Source organism: Mastigoproctus giganteus, chromosome 6 (assembly GCF_048544385.1).
Source record: "Mastigoproctus giganteus isolate SK-2022 chromosome 6, ASM4854438v1, whole genome shotgun sequence".
NCBI classification, from domain to species: Eukaryota; Metazoa; Arthropoda; class Arachnida; order Uropygi; family Thelyphonidae; genus Mastigoproctus; species Mastigoproctus giganteus.
In genome coordinates, this window is record NC_143580.1 from 156,489,598 (window position 1) to 156,508,218 (window position 18,621).

At 38.5% G+C, this 18,621-nt stretch overlaps 1 protein-coding gene across 3 annotated transcripts in view; it reads left to right on the plus strand.

Annotated features, from left to right (window-relative positions):
- Positions 1-17,609, plus strand: part of LOC150084678 (uncharacterized) — a 139,702-nt gene extending 122,093 nt beyond the window's left edge. The window contains exons 2-3 of one of the 3 annotated variants that reach the window (XR_016547114.1): positions 11,688-13,250; positions 17,542-17,609. Coding sequence is in view for 2 of the 3 variants with exons in the window: in XM_090376551.1 (XP_090232677.1) it covers positions 11,721-12,911 (1,191 nt within the window). In the remaining variant the exon portion in view is untranslated. Of the gene's footprint in view, positions 1-11,504; positions 11,573-11,687; positions 14,200-17,541 lie in introns of those variants that run through there. The other 2 variants (XM_090376552.1, XM_090376551.1) reach the window with 2 other exon arrangements.
- The last annotated feature ends 1,012 nt before the right edge of the window (positions 17,610-18,621 follow it).

Sequence of the window (18,621 nt, forward strand, 5' to 3'; positions counted from 1 at the left end):
ATTGGGTCTACATTTTAAGTTCTTGACACCACGTCACTTTCATAAACAGAAATTAATGCTCTCCTTTCGATTTTATCCTCGTCCAAGAAGACGAGGATAAAATCGAAAAGAATGGCGATGTTGGCTGATTTATTAACGCTGAATTAAAAGACAGTGCTGCAACATAATGACAAATATTTATTCATCGTTTCCAATTGCACATGTTACAATGACTCTGTGGAAATTAGTTAGGACGATACGACGTCCCCTGCCAGACTTTAAAAAGGTTTGGGTTTGATTCCTATGGATAAGTGGGGGAATTTCTAAAGTCCTTTTCAATCGAGGCTGTAATTAGCCGATCTTAGGCAGAGAGAGAATAGGGTTCCTCGTGAGGCTTAAAAACTCGGTTTTCCGAGTTTTTACGGGGCCGATTTTCATGGCTTAAAAACACACACGTGAAAATCAGCCAGTGAACACACTCACTTGTACAGACAATCACACAATACAAATTTGAGCGACATGATTTGAATTTTTTTTAATTATTATTATTTTTTTTGCCATTAGTATTAGTGCACTGGTGTGCAAAAATTAAGGACCAACACTATTTCTAAAGGTTACAACCACAAAATCTTTACTTAAGGTACTCTTTACTGATGAGAGTAGATTCAGTCTCAGCAGGGATTCTGGACGTCAGCTAATCTGGCGAGAGGTTAGCACACGGTATCACCACGCAAACATCACTGAAAGGGATCGATATGGCAGTCAAGGTGTTCTCGAATGGGGAGGCGTTATCTTGGATGGACGTACACAACTACAGATACTTGAAGGTGGTACTGTAACCGGTGCACGCTACTGTACTGAGTTAATACTTCCCCATGTGCTTCTGTTCCGAGGGGCCATTGGCCTCTCGTTTTTATGGATGATAATGCCAAACCCCATCGCATGGCAGCTGTTGATATGCTTTTGTAAAGTGAGGACATTGTTCGCATGGATTGGCCTGCCCGTTCCATCGAACACATATGGGACGCTCTGGGGAGAAACTAAGCGACACGTCCACACCCACCAGAAAACGTTCATCAGCTGAAGATGCCGCTGACAGAGGAATGGACAATGTTACCGCAAGAATTTATCAACAACATTGTTCTAAGTATAGACAGGCTTGCATCGACATTAGGGGTGGCCATATCTCCTATTGTGGACTACCTCTTACCTTTGTTCCATCTTTGGCAGTGATGCATCTGTATCATGGCAGCCAGTGCTATGTTGCCATTTTTGAATAGGGTCCCTCTGTACCGTTTTGTTTCCGTTGTTGTTTCCTTCGTCATTTCTGTACCTCACGAGGTTTCTCTGGTATGCTTTTCCCATATCCAGGGCACTCCTATGAGAAGCTACAGGTGAAAACCTGACTAGTCCTTAAATTTTGCACACCAGTATATTAGTAATGGCTATATCGATGCAGTTGGAGGAATTTATTGGTGGCCACAACAACTCCTCAGGGAGCTAAAATGTGACTGGAAGAAGAAAGAATGGCCATATGGTGCAAGGAAACGTAAGGCTAATGCTGCACCAGCAAAAAAAAAAAAAAAAAAAAAAAAGAAAAAAAGAATAAAATAATAATAAAATTAAATTAAATAAATAATAAAAGAAAAAGTAAATAGATAACGTATGCATTTCCCTCCTCCCATAGCTCCAGCTTTCCTTTCAATTTCTTCAAACTGTCAGCCTCAGCCACCCATGTAGGTAACCTATTCCAGTAATTTATAACTTGCTGACTAAAATAAAACTTCCTGCAATCTAATCTGAACATCACCCGCCCGTAACTTTAATTTATCGCCCCTAGTTCTAGAATAATTTATAACTGTGAAAATTTCGTGCTCATTCATTTTACTTTTGCCTCTCAGCCTTAAACACCTCAATCAGGTCTCCCCTAAGGTGCCTAATTTTCAAGCTGTGCAACCCACATATTCGAAGTCTTTCCTCATATGGACGCCCTTTTGCCGATCTGACCAGGCGAGTTACCCGTCTTTGGACTCTTTCAAGAAGCGTTGTCTTTTTTTAGGTGCGGTTTCCATACTTGAACACAGTATTCCAAGTGTGGTCTAACAATAGCCTTATATAATAGGATTATGACGTCCTTTTCTCTACTAGAAAATGTTCGATAAATCATCGATAGGACATCATGGGCCTTCCTTGCAACCTGTTAACAATGCTCAGAGAAATTGATGTCTGACTGTATCGTAACTCCCAAGTCCCTTTCTTACACTACTGACTTTGGTCCAACTCGACCAGTGTATAAGATATTTTGGGATTACTATCCCTCAGGTGTAATTCAGCATTTTGCTGAATTAAGGCATAGCCCACTTTTCTGACCATCCCTGAAGTCTATCTAGGTCACTCTGAAGAAGCACTGCTTGGCAGTGCTCATTAACTACTCTACCGATATTTACATCATCCACAAATTTAGACATCACACCCTTCATCGACGTCATTTAGGAAAATCAAAAATAACAGTAGTCCCAATACTGATCCTTGAGAACTTCACTTCTTACATTAACCCAATCTGAGGAATAACCATTTATCACCTTTCTATCCATCTTTCTATCCATTTATCACCTTTCTATCCATTTAAGGATTTTCCCAGTGATTCCAACCTTTTCCAGCTTATAATGTGGGACTGAGTCAAATGCTTTGCTGAAATCTAAATAAACAATGTCGAAATTATTCCCTAAATCCAGCTCATGAGTGACCCTGTCAAAATAGCTAACCAGATTTGATTTTCCCATTACAAAACCATACTGTGTATCCTTCAGAATTCCATTTCTATCTAAATGATTCTGAATTCCACCCGTGATCATTACCTCCATATTTTCACTACTACTGAAGTTAGACTTACCGGTCGGTAATTTCTCACTCTTAGAACCGCCTTTATGTATTGTAGATACATTGGCACTTTTCCAATCAGACGGAATCTCTCCTGAGTCCAGTGATGCTCTTATAATTAGTCTTAATGGGTCAATGCACTCACTTATCACCTTCCTTAAAATTATAGAGTATGTGCCATCAACCCCAGGAGCCTTACTCGCCTGTAGGCTCGAAAGTTTTTCATTTAATAATCATGTGAAATTTCAATATCATTAATTGCATATTTTTCAGCTTCACTCCCATAATTTCTCATTGACTTAAAGGGTTTTTCTTCTGGAAATATCATTGCAAATTAACTATTCAGTTCATCTGCAACATCAGCTGGGGTATCTAATGCTATCCCACGTCCATTATATAAGGGTCCGATCTGATTTGTCCTTCTCTTCTTTGCATTTATAACGATTGCATTTACAACCTCTTTGCATCTATACATATGTGAAGAATTCCTTATCCCCTTATGCTTTTTTTGCCAGCGATTTTTCATAATCTGCCTTTGACACAACCTTTTCTTTAGCACTATTACAGATCAATTTGTAGATGTTATAGCTTCAGTACTTTTTATTGCTCTGTAACTTTTCCATGCAGTCTTTTTCTGCTCAAGTATTCTGGAAACTTCATAATTCATCGAACTTGGAATCCTCCTCATGGAGTATTTTTTAAATGGTATATACGCATTCAAGGCTTCTGTGATTAACGTTTTGAAGGTATGCCATAATTCAATTGTATTCGCTCTCTGTGAGATATCTACCCAGTTAATAGAGGCCATGTAGCACCTTAAGCCATCGTAATTTACGTTCCTGAAATTATAACCCCATTCCTTTGTCTTTAACTACTGCTACCTTTTTCTTAATTAATATGAGAAAATCGTATGGGGTGATGTTTGTTTTTTTGGCGCATTGATCTAATTTGTTTGTGATTTGCTCCTTGCCGGGATGCTTGCTGCTGTATCAGGCAGTTTCGTTGGACTGCTAGTTTATAGTCTGTATATAGTACTGTGAAGGGCTCTTATGAGTTGTCTGGCATTTCTTGCTGCTTGGTCCCTGTTATCGTAGTGTTCCCTAGTATCTAAACGAAACAGTGTCCTTTCTACATCTGGATTTATTGGATGACTGTTTTCTACAGCAGCATTAGAGAGGCAACAAGAGTTAGCAATATTATTGATCTGATTATCAGCAGTGGCTCTTTATGTATTAATAATATCCAGATAAAGGAACCACTAGATGGCACTCATCATAATATATTGAGAGGAGATCTACTTAAAGATATAACTACTGCCAAGGGTTAAGGGAAGGGATTTTGCTTTCGCAAAAGGTGACTACAAAAGGAATTTAAAAACTGTCTTAGACAGTTTTTAAATCCCTTTCCTTGGAACCAACTGATGTTAACAACTGCAAATTCTAAATGGAAAGCATTCAGAGAAGTAATAATAGAAACTACTAAGCATATTATAAAAACAAAAACATATTATTCAAGGTTTAGAAACTAAATGGATGTCATATGAACTGATGAAACTAGTGGCAGAGATAGAGAAGAAAAATGCATGGATGATTATAAATACAAACTGGTCTGCAGTCTAAGGAGATTAGGCTAACTAAGGTAGATTATGAGAAGTCCTTGGCTAAGAATGCAAAGAAAAATAGCAAAGCATTCTTTGCTTATGTTAACACTAGAAGGAAAGGGATGAACCACATTGGATTACTATACTGTATATGATTGGTATAACTATTGAGATACAATTCTGGTTGCTGAACTGTATCATCAGTACAAACTAAGTATTCTATACCTACATGCAAGAGTGAATAAGTTTTTAGGGATGAGAAAAACAGAAGTACGTCATGTTATAACGGGGAGCTAAATAATATTTTGTGATAACTGAGGAGAACGTGGAAAAATTTGCTGAAGCTAAAAATAAATTAGGAACCTGCGGCTGATGAAATCTATGCAGTTGTATTAAAACAAGTAGGAAGAGCAAACTCTTGACCTTAATTATAAAAGTAGCCTTGGATTCAGGGGAGGATCTTATAGATTAGGGCGCCTCCGTAGCCAGGTGGGAAAGAGCAGCAGTGCGTAGCACACACTTCTTGATTAGACCGGGGTTTGAGCCTGTCACCACCAAATACGGAGGATGCGGAAAGGTCAGGGAATGACCACCGCATATTCCCGGAGCAATATGGCCTTAGTTGCTAATGCTCCTAAAAACCAAATAACAAACAATCTTATAGATTAGAGATGTGCATATTCTCTCCTATTCACAAAGGGGGAATCAAAGGACGATGTGAGCAATTACAGACCTGTAAGGGAAATAATGGAGTCAGTGGTTAAAGAAGTACATGTATTGTAGGATCATCGTTGCAGGAATGGAATCATACGGAAATCACAGCGTATGTTTGTTAAGTGCGGGGGGGGGGATCCTGTCTAAACAATCTGATTAGCTACTCTGAGGCAGTAACAAAGGAACTTTTAAAAAATTGACATCATATATTAGATTTCAGCAAAGTTTTGAATCTGTTCCACTTGAAAGACTGCTGTAAAAATTGGTAAAGATAAATAGCATTATCTAACTTGTCACAAGATAAATAGCATTATCTTGTGACAAGTTACTGCTATGGATAAAGAGATGGTTGAGTGGCAGAAGGCAGTTATAAATGGATATTGCGCTTCTTGGAATAATGTTATTTTCCGGAGTTCCTCTGGGTTTAATGCTGGGCCCTCTTACTATTTTCAATATTTATTTTTAACAATATTGGTGAAGACATATAAAGCTTATTGTCTTAAGTTTGCAGATGATAAGAAATTTGGCAGTACGGTTAATTACAGTAATCATGGCATACAGCAAGACCTAGGGAAAAAAAAAAAAAAAATAGGCTGAGGAGTGAGGTTTAACATCGTTAAGAGCAAGGTACTGCATTTTGGCTAGTAATTCGACTCAATTTTGATTGATACCACTCTCAAAGGGGTGGAGATCGAAAGAGACCAAGGGGTAATTGTACATTCCGACATGAAGGTTGCTAAATACGGTGCTGTTTCTTGTATTCTCTCTATCTCGTTTCTTTTTTTTTTTTTTTTTGTTAGTTGTTGGCGTATCGGCTTCTGTAGCCATATTGCACCTCCCAAGGTTTTTGCATTTTCTACTCTGATCCAAGTCCAAGGCGGGATTCGAACCCGCGACCTTTGGGTTGCCAGGCCGGTACTTTACCCACCCGGTTAGCCCGTCGGCTCTCTATCTTGTGAACTCCTCTGACCGTGTAGTCTTCCGGAATGTAAACAGAAAATTTATTTATTTATTTTTATTTAAGGTCACTAAGCAATGTAAATGGACTGCTAGGTTAGCTCATAGGGTTTTGTCGATGATATAGGAACTTTGCCATCAGGGACGAGGAGATGATTATTGCATCAGGGACAAGGAGATGATTATTGCATTGTGTAAGACAGTGGTTAGGCAGCACCCTGAGTACTGTGTACAGGTCTTGAAGCCTCATTTTAAGAAGGACGTGGATCTCTTGGAACGGATGCATTGAAGAACAATCAAATTTGTCAAAAAAACAAAGGGGATACTCTTACCACGAAAGACTTCGATTCTGCAAATTGCAACGCTTGGGAAGTAGACACTTGCGAGGAGACCTGATTGACATATTAAATGCTTTAAATGAATTTAGTAAAGTTAATGATGATGGTATCCTTACTGTTTGTCGTATCAAGGGGACATAAATGGAAAAAGGATGGCTGCAGGAGAGATGTGTGAAAGTTTTCTTTCAGCCATTTGTTAAAACAAACTAATATACACATTATTTACAAAGTCAACAATTTAACATTTCTCTCAACTAGAGAAGAATAGACAAATCACTATTTACAGAAATAAGTAAATACCAAATTTGGTTATCAAAACCACAATCATTTTTGGAGATTAATTTTATTTAACCCTTTCAGGAAGGGTGCTTTCACTCTTGCACTTATGCGAAGAAGTAATCATGTGACACAAGCCATTAGTTAGAACCCTCTTAATAAGACAGTAAAGAAAACTCTAACATTTTACAACGAAGTAATAATGATGAAATCAGCTTTAGCATGTAAACCTGTCCATTTTAGAGGATACACTTTAATTAACCCTATCAAGTAGGTTAACCAATACACATACACCTAAAAAAGAACATAAACACACAGCATGTATCCTTTCCATGCTTAAATCGTCAAGTTACACCATACTGCCCAACAAATCAACAATTAACATAAACAAATCAAACCTTGTTCTAAGTTTGGTTCTTACAATCAACTCAAGACCAAAACAGAAAAAAAAAACATCTATTACTCACACTAAGCTAAATACAGAGACCTAAGGATCTTGTCTCATCCGCAACTGCCATATCTACAGCTTGGACAAACCAATCATCAATTCCCACAATACTGCTGTGAACCAATGTCACATACATAGAAGAGAAACCCAGCCATGTACAAACCAAGTCTCATTTAGAGTAGCTAATTACAGTAGACTTCGAAATCACTGCACACCAAATAACGGCACATTGGATGTATACATACAGCGCAGATGTCTTACAGTGCCGAAAAAGGAAAACGGCAAGTCATGTGATTACTATTTGTTTACGTTCGCCATTTTCAAAGTGATATCACGGATTATACCGCGGTTTTACATTTATTTTAAATTAAAAACCCCTCACTATGGCTCCTAAAATTAATAAACCTCATACAGAGAAGAAAAAAAGAACAACATTTAAGCTTAGTGACAAACTGGATATGATCAAAACTATTACATTAGGATCACCCGGAAAGTTAATTCATATACCCATGCATATTGTCTGTAAATTGCGTATGTTCTCTGCTAGATTTGCTGGACGAAAACCCCCAGTTTCTGGGGAGGGGACCTTACTATCTACGCCTGAGACCCACTAACTCAGCCACGGAGTGAAAAAAGCGCATAAAAATTCCTCGCGTTATCGACGGAATTCGAACCCGGGCCTTTTCCACCAGGTGTGGGGAGGACGGTGACGATACCACTGTGCTACCGCAGACTAAACTTGATATAATAAAGAATATAGAAAGGGGTGTAAGCAGAAGTGTATTAATGGCAGAATATAACATTGGATCGCCAACATGAACTTGTTTATGTTTTTTTATGTGCAGTTAATAAAATTGCATTCTTAATCTCTATATTTCTTATTTGACCTCATTATTTCTGCATTAAATACATTAAAAATAAAACTTTCTAAATAACGGAAAAATCGAAATAACGTCACCTTGAATCCCCGAAGGTGCCGTTATTTCGAAAGTCTACTGTATCAGCAGTGCAATCCAAGTTCAATAAACATAATACTCAATAACATATCACTTTCAAAAACAATTAAACCAATTATCTGTCTGATTCAATCCTGATATCACTAGGACTATAGTTTAACGTTATGCAATAACGGATAAATACGAGTACATCTAATACATCGTCAATACTCTTTCCAACTTTTATTCCAGAATCATTAATCTGAACAGATACACGGATCCTTAATTTCGGTCCAAAGATTATTTACAACTATGTACAATATTTCATTCACGAAACAACCAGCTTAATATCCTATCCTGTTAGTCACTTCAAGGTATATCTCTATTCATTATAGATTTTCTTCTGTTAAACAGCTTATCTGCATATTCAGATAAAGCCTTAAAATTAACCTTATTCTTTAAGAACTGAGTCTAGTTGATCGAATCAAATATCCTAGGTGGATTTGAAGCTCACGCATAATATCCAAATATATGTTACAATCAAATAACAGATGCTGCACAGTCTCAGGAGCACCGCAGTGACAGAGAGGAGAGTTGACCAAACCAAAAGAGAATAACTTGCTGTTAAGGTTCCCGTATCATGTTAACAGAAACGTAACATTGCATTAATAGGATTTATTTATTTATTTATTTTTTTTTTTTTGTACTTTGTTGCGGCCTACAGGATTTCCCCTATATGCCGCTGTAGCTTCTGAAGGCACTAGGCCAAAGCCGGCAACTTGTGTGTGTGTGTGTGTGTGTGTGTGTGTGTGTGTGTGTGTGTGTGTGTGTGTGTGTGTGTGTGTGTGTGTGTGTGTGTGCTTTGTTATGTTGGGTGTTGAGTTCCGGCGCCTGGCATTTCGCAGCCAGGCGGCATGAAACACCTGGTCCCCTGACTCCCATTTCAAGCCACGTGGAGGCAGCCATTCCACAACCAGGTAGAGACTCTTATTGAGATTTCAAGAGAACTTGAAATCTCAAAGATTGAATGAATGGAGAAAGGGAAATAGAAGGAGAAGTGTGGGAAAGGGAGGGGGAGGAAAGAGGACAGACAGTGGGGGAAGAAGAAGGAGACATCCTCTGGGAAAAAAAAAAAAAATCAGCAGCAGCAGAGTGACTAGTAAACAACAGTCCTGTCGCCACTACTTATACACTATTTACATCACAATTTGGGCACGATCACCACTCTGGAAATCACCCCAAAATTTAAAATTTATCTTATATATACAGTAATCATAAAAAAAAAAAAAAAAAAAACACTCATATTGCCTTGCAACTAAAAGACAAACCACTGGCACAACAAAACAAAGGCCAGACCAGAGCAAATCCAAATAAACATCCTTCCAACCAGATATAAACCACACTGGAATGGCCAGCACTATATGGAGCTAAAACAGCAATTTCAACACATTATACTTAAACATCAAAGTTAAATAGCTCATCTGAATCAGGGAGCTTAACCAAAAAAAAAAAAAAAAAAAAGAAAAAGAAAAGGGGGAATTAATGGAATATAAACCACTGGCTTTCTTGCATAGAGTCCACTTGAATTAAGCCTCCTTAACACAGTCCGGTTGGAAATGTTTTCACCTGTAGCCACAGCAATCTCAAGAGACAGTTAATGACAAGACATCGTAGGGTTCCGTCTTGCTGTTAGAGCCAGACAGCTGTCTGTTCTTGTTAATTTAGCCCTCGGGTGACTTGGCCAGCTATTCTTGTAATAGTTCCTGTCTCCCGAAACTGCTTCCATAAGGTGTAAGGTGTATTTAGTATCAGACGGCACCAGGGGTTTCCCCCATCTCCGCGTAGTTTTCATTGTGGGTGTAGCAGTTCGCTGGAAATGCCAGAGATTTAAAGTGTATGGATATTGTATATGTGTAGTGTCGTGTACCCTTGTTCATCTGGTCGTTTAGCCGTTGGAACCCTGCTGTGGCCCAACGTTGCTTCACCTTCGCCACGTGGAGGCAGACCAGAAACCCAGTAGTTTTAGTTTCACTCTGATAGGTCCTGCCACCTAATTTCATAGTGCCGAGACGACCCTTCGTGACACATTAAGCCAATGTGCCACCTCTCCTGGCTTCAAGTCGTCCAACGGCCCGCTATCTCAAAGAATCATCTAAACGACGATGACTTGCCATCCTGAGTACTGCACTTGCGGCATTGAGAAAGCAAAAAAAAAAAAAAAAAAAACGGGAATGAAATGTTTGATGATGTTGATGAAATGATGTTGTCGCAATCGTGTGACATACGTATTTTATTGTGAATAGTGGCGCCGAAAGCGCCACTGTTCACAATAAAATATTCATGAAAAACATTCTTAATTTTGTCGAGCAATGTATTACTGCTGCTGCTACTACTAATAATAATAATAATAATTTTCATTTTTTTTTTTTCGTCTGAAGGTCTACCTCAACACATATATACCTGGATCGTGCTGTTTTTCGTTGACACCCAGGAGACCTAGGCCACGAAGCACCCGCGTAATGTGTCTGTAAATGCGTGTGGTATGAGGCCCTTTTGTCTTTATGCAAATTCAAAAAATTCTATTTGAATTTGCATAAAGACTAAAAATTTGAATTTGAATAAAGGCTAAGCGCGAATCTCAACCTGGCTTGGAAAAAGCCTCAATAAATTCTCAGCATTATTCATGGGGCGCAAACTCGTACCTTTCAAATGCACGCACGCACACGCACACGTGATCTCTCTTTATCTCACCTTCCTGCCGCAGTTTTCACTTAGTTGTGAAAGTTAGAGAGGTTTAGTGGAAACATCTATTACGGCACAACTAGGTGTTGCGTCACATCAAATGTTTTGGGCACTGGGATAGTTAAAAAAAAAAAAAAAAAAAGGAGAAAAACCCAAAGCTTTGTTTGTTAGAAATTAAGCATCCCATAGTCTTCTACGGAAACCCGGTGCTCTCTGCCGTCACGCTGTCCCGTTTCAATCCGCTTGTCACTACTCAGCCTTTTCTCATCAGCAAATGACTTTTAAGCTGCCAGATGGGCAGATGAATTTACTCCAGTTTAAGAAGCAGTAGGAACGTAAACCGAATCATTTTTAATTGCACGCCTATCACATCTAATGCGGATCAGGTTCCCTTCATTAGTAGAAGGCCGGCACACAAGCCAGTGAAGTGGGACAAAGATTTCGTTGTCCTGGCAACAATGGTTCCTGGGTGGGGCCTTAGGAAGAGACAGCGAAGTCGGAGACAGATGGCTCTGAGACAACGGTTAAGTAGCCGAGTCGGCGACGAGATCAGGGTCAAAGAGCAAGCCACACCCTTCTTTTGATAAAGCACTGACAACTGCAGTTGGTTGATGATCCAGTGGGTAGCGAATTTATTGGCTAGTGTCAGTAGTATATTTAGAGTCGCTCCTCGCACTCCGTGTCAATTCACTGCATACTTACAGTAAGAGAAGGCTTGGTGATTAATTTTTAGTTATTTTTACTGTGAGTATATTAACTGAGTTTGCGAGTTTATACATCGACATTTTCACTAATACGTTGTTTCTCTTCTAATTTAGTGCAGTCGTGGGATCGCCTTCTTTGATCATCACATGATGTGCTCAGGAGTACTGATTATTCTTGTTGGTTTAGCAACGCTCAAATCTGATGCCATGCCGACAGTTGGCATCCAAACTGCCGCCGGTCCTGTGTCCTCGAGTGGTCCGGCACTAAGTAATTTCCGACGGCAGAGCATTTCAACAAAGGATAGTCAAAAAGAAATTCCGACAACACCGAAGAATGTAATTGGAGTTTCGCCATTTATTCCCCCGCCATTTCAAAAGACCGGAAAAAGATCTCATATCAGTGACTTTACAAATCCTGAAACCGGTATCAACCCTTTTGTTGATCTCGTCGAAGGATCGCTATCCAGCACCAGTCGCACTGTCGCTGAAGAACAAATAGACATTCCTCTCCAGACAGTGAGTTCTCAGGATGCAGAGAGTGTTTCCCGTACAGGTATTCATGTGCCCATCGTTACGGATATTTTAACGGATTCTGATATGCACCACATCGTGTCTGATGAAGGCCGTGAACATAATTTTTCAATTATTCAGACAGATAACCAACCAGCACTAAAGGGTGAAATTGCCGAGAGGAATTCGATGGAAGAACCAGTGGAGGGCCAGGCGAACAGCGAAGGACGAATGCGCGGATTGATAAATACATTGAGGCCCTCGGTCATTGATCGAAATATATTAGAACCAGTAGAAGGAGAATCATCGAGGAGAAGGCAGATCTTCTCCGATCATCGAAATTCACCACGAAAGCCAATCAAAACACATTCAGATCCTCATTACAGTTCAGATGCTGTTCCACGTTGGCATTCCGAATTGTTGCCTTTAACAGATTACTCACCTCCTCTTTCCAATCTGTTTACTACACTCTCAGCCGAAACCAGCGGTCCAACTACAGAGTCTACAGAACGTACAGTGCACGTTAGGAGCAATGGAAATACTCTGCAGATACATGGTTCGACATCGACACAAGAATCTACTGAAATGCCAGGTACGGAAGCCCCAATTGATAACGGCCAGCAGGATTTGGTGGTAATAACCTGTGCAGCCGGTGCCGTCCTTATTTTGATTCTTCTTTTTGTGTCTCTCTTTCTCTGGAGACGAAGATCAAAGGGAACTTGCTGGACGTCTCCATGCAGAGAACAACACGAACCCGCGAAAAGCACGCTCGAAAATACGAGTTTCTTCCTTACAAAAGTGAACTCCACCACTCAAATTAAGCAGTGACGAAGTTCTCCCTTTAACGCTACCGCCAGATCTCTGAAATAGTGACGAGATGAGAACGCCCTCATTCCGTTTCCGGACATCCACGAAGCCGTGCAGCGAACTAAGCAGGATGACACCGTGGCAGAGTGTCGGAAGAAAAGCGGAAATAGGCCAGCTGATCAACTTTAGCTTGCACTGCGGGAGACGTGTGTGTGTGTGTGTGCGTGCGCGTACGTGCGCTCCGAGGGTTGAGAGGTAATGGGATCAATTACTGTTCTGTGCTTCTGTTGCCTTGCTACAGCAGTTATAGACTGTAAATGGACTTATTATTGGTATTAATGAACTCTTGAAAATTAAGGTGTAAGTTATGTTTACAGTTTTCTTGTATAGATAGTAAGTTAATGTTGATATAAGAATGCATTCTATCCAAAATGTAGTTGGATATCTAAAATAAGTTCTCTCCTTATCATGAGGCTCTGAGAACTCATCTGTACGTAGATTTCTTGAGGTTTGTACATAAGCATGACTGCCGCTTTGCAGATCTGTCAATCACGCAATTTACTAGATTGGCATCCCCCCCCCCCGGAACCTTGCTCTGTCCCTCTATGTTCAAGGACGTGTCTCGGGAAGAGCACAGAAAGCAGAAGAAGAAGAACATTGTAAGGGGAAAGAAGGCGACAGTTAATTGCGTAAATCATTCCAGAACTATAATATTGCCACAAAGCCAGAAAACGATCTGTACACTTCGTAAGCAAGGTTCTTTGAACAATGATTTTATGTGGAATTCTCTCGGAATATATTTTATTATAGCCACCTGAAACTGTGTAATTTATAAGCGCTCTTTCTTATTACATTTGATGCTAAAACCAAAGTTAAACTTAAATGCTTATTTTACGTTATAATTTTGAGCGAATGGCTAGTTACCCGGTCAGCGTGCCTTCCAATTTGTATTCCATAATAAATTAGTCGTTCACTTTGTTCCAGCTGGCCCAGAACAAATTATATGCTTGAATGTGTGTTTATGTGTTGTGGATAGTCTTAAGTATTTGAGTTAAAATATGTTTCATTATTGCATTTTTAAATTGTAATTTTACATGAAGCTGCATCCCTAAACAAGGCGCCTCTCCCCAATAAAAGTTCCCCCTGGTAACCGCCTCAGGGGCGCTTTTATTGGGGAGAGGATGCATAAAAAAAATAAATAAAAATCAAGGGAGAGCACCAAATTTATGGTTTGTCTCATGCACTGAAATCATTACTTCTTCAATATTTCTGTTCCCAAATGAATCAAAAAGTTTCTGCCAAACAACATGCACAGTTAAAGCTGAATCAATTGAATGTATTCTTACTCATTTCCGTAAATTGTGATCTTACTAAATATTTATTTTTTTGAAATTCAAAATGCAGTAAGCACCCAAACTAATATTAAAAATTAATATTTATATATTATATTTTATATGTATGTATATTATTATTATCTTTATAAAGATTGTCCTGGTTATACTGTTGAATCGTATGTTATATCAAAACAAGACATCACAGCAGCTTTTAACTAAAGAAATTCTAAACACAACCGCAATACACCATAACCAGAATAGTTTTATCAGCTCCCCTTTCTAACATAATTGTAGAAATCAGCCTTAAAAATATAAAGTACTTTTTTTTAATTTAAAGTTTAAGTGAAGTTTAAATATTAAACAGAAAAAAATAAATGTTAGAAATGAAGTGAGAATTTTTTATAACAATGTTATAACTTAGCAGACAATGCGAACGATTACAATAACTTGCAGCAATAAAATTTCATAAAAAAATATTTTCTCGTTTCATTCTTAAAATTTAATTTTATTCTTTAGTGTACAATATAAAAGCCGTGCTTTATTTTCTTTTATCAGGCTTAAGTTAATTTTAATGACTGAAAAATATTTAAGAGTGAAAGTTGAATTTCACGTGAAACCTACTTAGTTTCACAAAACAGAAGTCATTATTTGGTAAGAACTCAAGGCGCAATATTTTCCTTTAGGTTATACACTGTATATACAAATACCAAGATGAGTTAAACACCTGTTGCTATTACCTCATTTCTTAAGAAGGGTCGTTTCACATACTTGAAATAACAGGGGGAAAAATGACACTCGAGTCCAGGATCATATGGAGACTTTAAATCTTCATTCAAATGCTCAAACAATACTTCTCTAATTACACTGTATCTTATTTTGCACGATAATAATGCTTTCCTAATCCATTAAAGAATTATAATTTTCAATTATTCGCCATGCATGGATTTAGGGTCAAAGCTTGTTTTTATTCCTTTGTCTTGTTGCATGATTCTTCGTCTTTAAGCAGGTCTTTGAAATAATTTCCATCTATTCTGATCACGTCTTTCGTGGATGCAGTTATTCCTGAATAATATCCCAGGTAAGAGATTTCCTGACTTAAAAGATAATATTTCAAAATTTTAATATTTTTTAATATTTCTTAATTCCTATTTATTATTTTATTTCTATTTGGTTAAATTCAAAATGAGGACACAGATTCTCTATAAGAGAAAATCACAATAGTTCGGCATTTGTCCGATTTTACGAATATTAGCGGGTCTTCATCACACAAGTTGTCTGTCCAACAAGTTTATCGGAGCGCGAAAACAAGAGCTTCCTGGGCCAAATTGCGCCCCTGTTCGTATCTTATCTGTCACTAGTTCTTTAATATTATACTGCTCTTAGAGACCGAAGAACGAATATATTGTTTTTGGCCCCCCTGCTAATTTCATATACATCTCAAAATACGTAAATGCATATACCTACGACTAGTTAAAAAATCGTTAATAATAACTCATTTATTAAAATATAGCTAAGCTCAGCCAGTAGACGAAAAATGCCAAATTTTATCGCAAACACCTTAAGGTTTTATGTAACTGATAATTATTTTATTTTCTGAATAATCATCAGTATTCTCCGTGTCAGAATAGTGGGCTCGCCACTTATCAGTCGTTTAGAATGGTCTCGGTTCGAATTCTATTGGAGACCAGAGGAATCCTTAAAGGTTTTTTTTTTTTTTTTTTTATCGAAGCTGTAGTTATTGAATCTCATAGACAGACACTCGTACAGACATAGTACACAGTAAAACTCCTGAGAACTACACTCACTGGCCAAAAAAATTAGAAAGCTTTATTCAGTATCATTTAGTAGTGCCACCTTTTTGCCCGAATTACGGCCCGTACATTTCGTGGCTTAGATTCTACTAGTTGTCTAAGGGAGCCTGGCTTCAGATTTCACCATTCTTCTATCAAAATATTTGTGAGTTACTATATATTGTGGTCAGTAGACAACTGCGAAGCTGAATTGCCCTTTCCAACATATATAGACCCCAATTGGATTCAGACTGAGAATGTCTGGGTTATCTATCAAACATCTACACTGGCCGCCTAAGTCTGGAGAATTATTCGGCCAGGGTAGATGTTTGAATCTTCGAATGTTCCTCGAACCATTCAGGTGCAATTTTTGCACGGTGGATAGTTCAGTTGTCCCTTTGAAAGGATCCATTGCAATAAGGGTAAAAATTAAGCACTTCAGGGTGAAGTTGGTTCGATACGGCAGAAAGATATTCATTGGAGGTAATACGACTTTCTAATGGTATGCGCGGACACAGTCCTTACATACCAACAGAATATACCCCATATCATGATACCATCTTTAGCCGCTTGAGTAGTAGGCACGAGACAAACTTGATGCATGGCTTCATGTGGTACACGCCACACTTTCACTCTGCCATTGATGCAAAAAAGTGTAAATCGAGACTAATTAGACCACTTGATCTTTTTCCACAGTTCAGTCTTGGCATTGGCGGTACCACTCCATTCAAATCTTTTGATTTTTTTTTTCCAGAAAAAATGGCTTTGCTATAAGCACACGACTACCAAAGCCCAGATTCTTCAAACTTTTTTTTTTTTTTTTTTTTTTTTTGCTTAAATTGTAGTTTTCAGTCATTTGCTGCACATTGGGCCTTCTATTCTGATGCATGAATTGTAGTAGTAAGGTTTTTTAGGAGCATCAGCAACTAAGGCGATATTGCTCCCGTGTATATTCTCTGTAAATTGCGTGTGTTCTGAGGTCGATTTTCTCTTTGCTGGATAAAAAGCTCTAGTTTCCGGGAGAAAAACCATGCTGTCTGTGTCTGAGACCGACTAACTCAGCCACGTTGTGAAAACGGCCCATAAAAATTCCTCCCTTCATCGAACTCAGGTCTTTTCCACCCGATGTGGGGAGGATGACGAACCTACCAACTATGCTATCCGAGGACTATTTTGATACACGATTCACTTTAATTTCCTACGGTCTCGTTCTAACCGACTTTCTGCTCCATTTCTTTGGTCAGCGTGGGTAGCACAGTGGTGTCGTCACCGAATGGAAAAGGCCCGAATGTTCGAATCCCGTTGATGACGCGAGGAACCTTAATGGACTTTTTTCACTCCATTGAGTTAGTCGGCCTCAGGCGTAGATAGCAAGGTTTTTCATCAGAAACCGTAGTTTTTTCTTCCAGAAAAACAGACAAATCGATCAGAAAACACGTAATTTACAGACACAAAATACGGGTTTATGTAATGAATTACAAGTGACTCTAATATAATAATTTGATTCCCCCCATTTTTTTCTTTTAGATGTGCATTCTCCTTTCGTCTTCCACCCATCGTACACTTTTGAGATGGATGCATTCGACACACCAGTGATTTTATTTGTTTTCAATTGTGGCTTATGTAAAACGTGTTCGAACAATTTTCTTTTCTGAAAACCAGAAAGATCACTTTTCATGACTGGATCGATTAAGAAGCTCCAGAAAGCGTAAGCAAGTAAGCCAAAGGAGCTCCAAGTTATCTAATGTCAACAAACTTATGATTAATACTATATGACAACTTATATTTGCATACCGTACATTTATCTGCTGATGCAAGTTGCAAAAGGTTTCTAATTTTTTGGCCAGGTATAGTATACTATAAAAAATGGATATGTCCCATTAGCGTCGCTGAGTTCCTTAATTACTCTTGCCAGCAAAAAAGTTGCGGCGTCACCTTGATATCGCTTCACCTTTGTAGCGCTTAGCGTTTATTTGTTACTAATAATCTAAAAATCATACGTTTCGTGGATTTTTTCTCCATGATGTGGTTCTTTTATCTAAACAAAAGTAATCACGTTTAGTTAACTTATTTATTCTCAGCGCAACTCTTAAACTATTTCACAAAAAGTAGCTGCTACTTACATTTTTTTTTTTTTTTAAATCTTACTCCACCCAAGGAAATTTAAGAAAAAAAAAACCTCATGATATGCTGTAGAACAGAATTAGCATTAGAAGAGGCTTATGATGCAAGAAACAAGTTTATACATTATCAGCCAAAAAAAAAAAGTCTTATTTCACTCCCAAGATTTGTCTAGCTCTACCTTGAATTTATTTAAGCTGCCAACTTCAAAAAATGACAGACGGAAGTTTGTTCCAGCAATCAACCACCCGCTGGCTAAACACAAATTTCCACACATATTATACATCTATTCTACAACTTTTTTCCCCTCAATTTGAATTTATGCTCCATCAGCTGCGTAATCTGAGCAATAGGAAGAATCCCATCAGCATTGAGCTTGCTCAAACCATTAAAGGCCTTATACGCTTCAATCAGATCACCTCGAAGGTGCCTAGTCTCCAGACGCCGCAATTTGCAGTACTTAAACCTTTCTTGGTAAGAGCAACC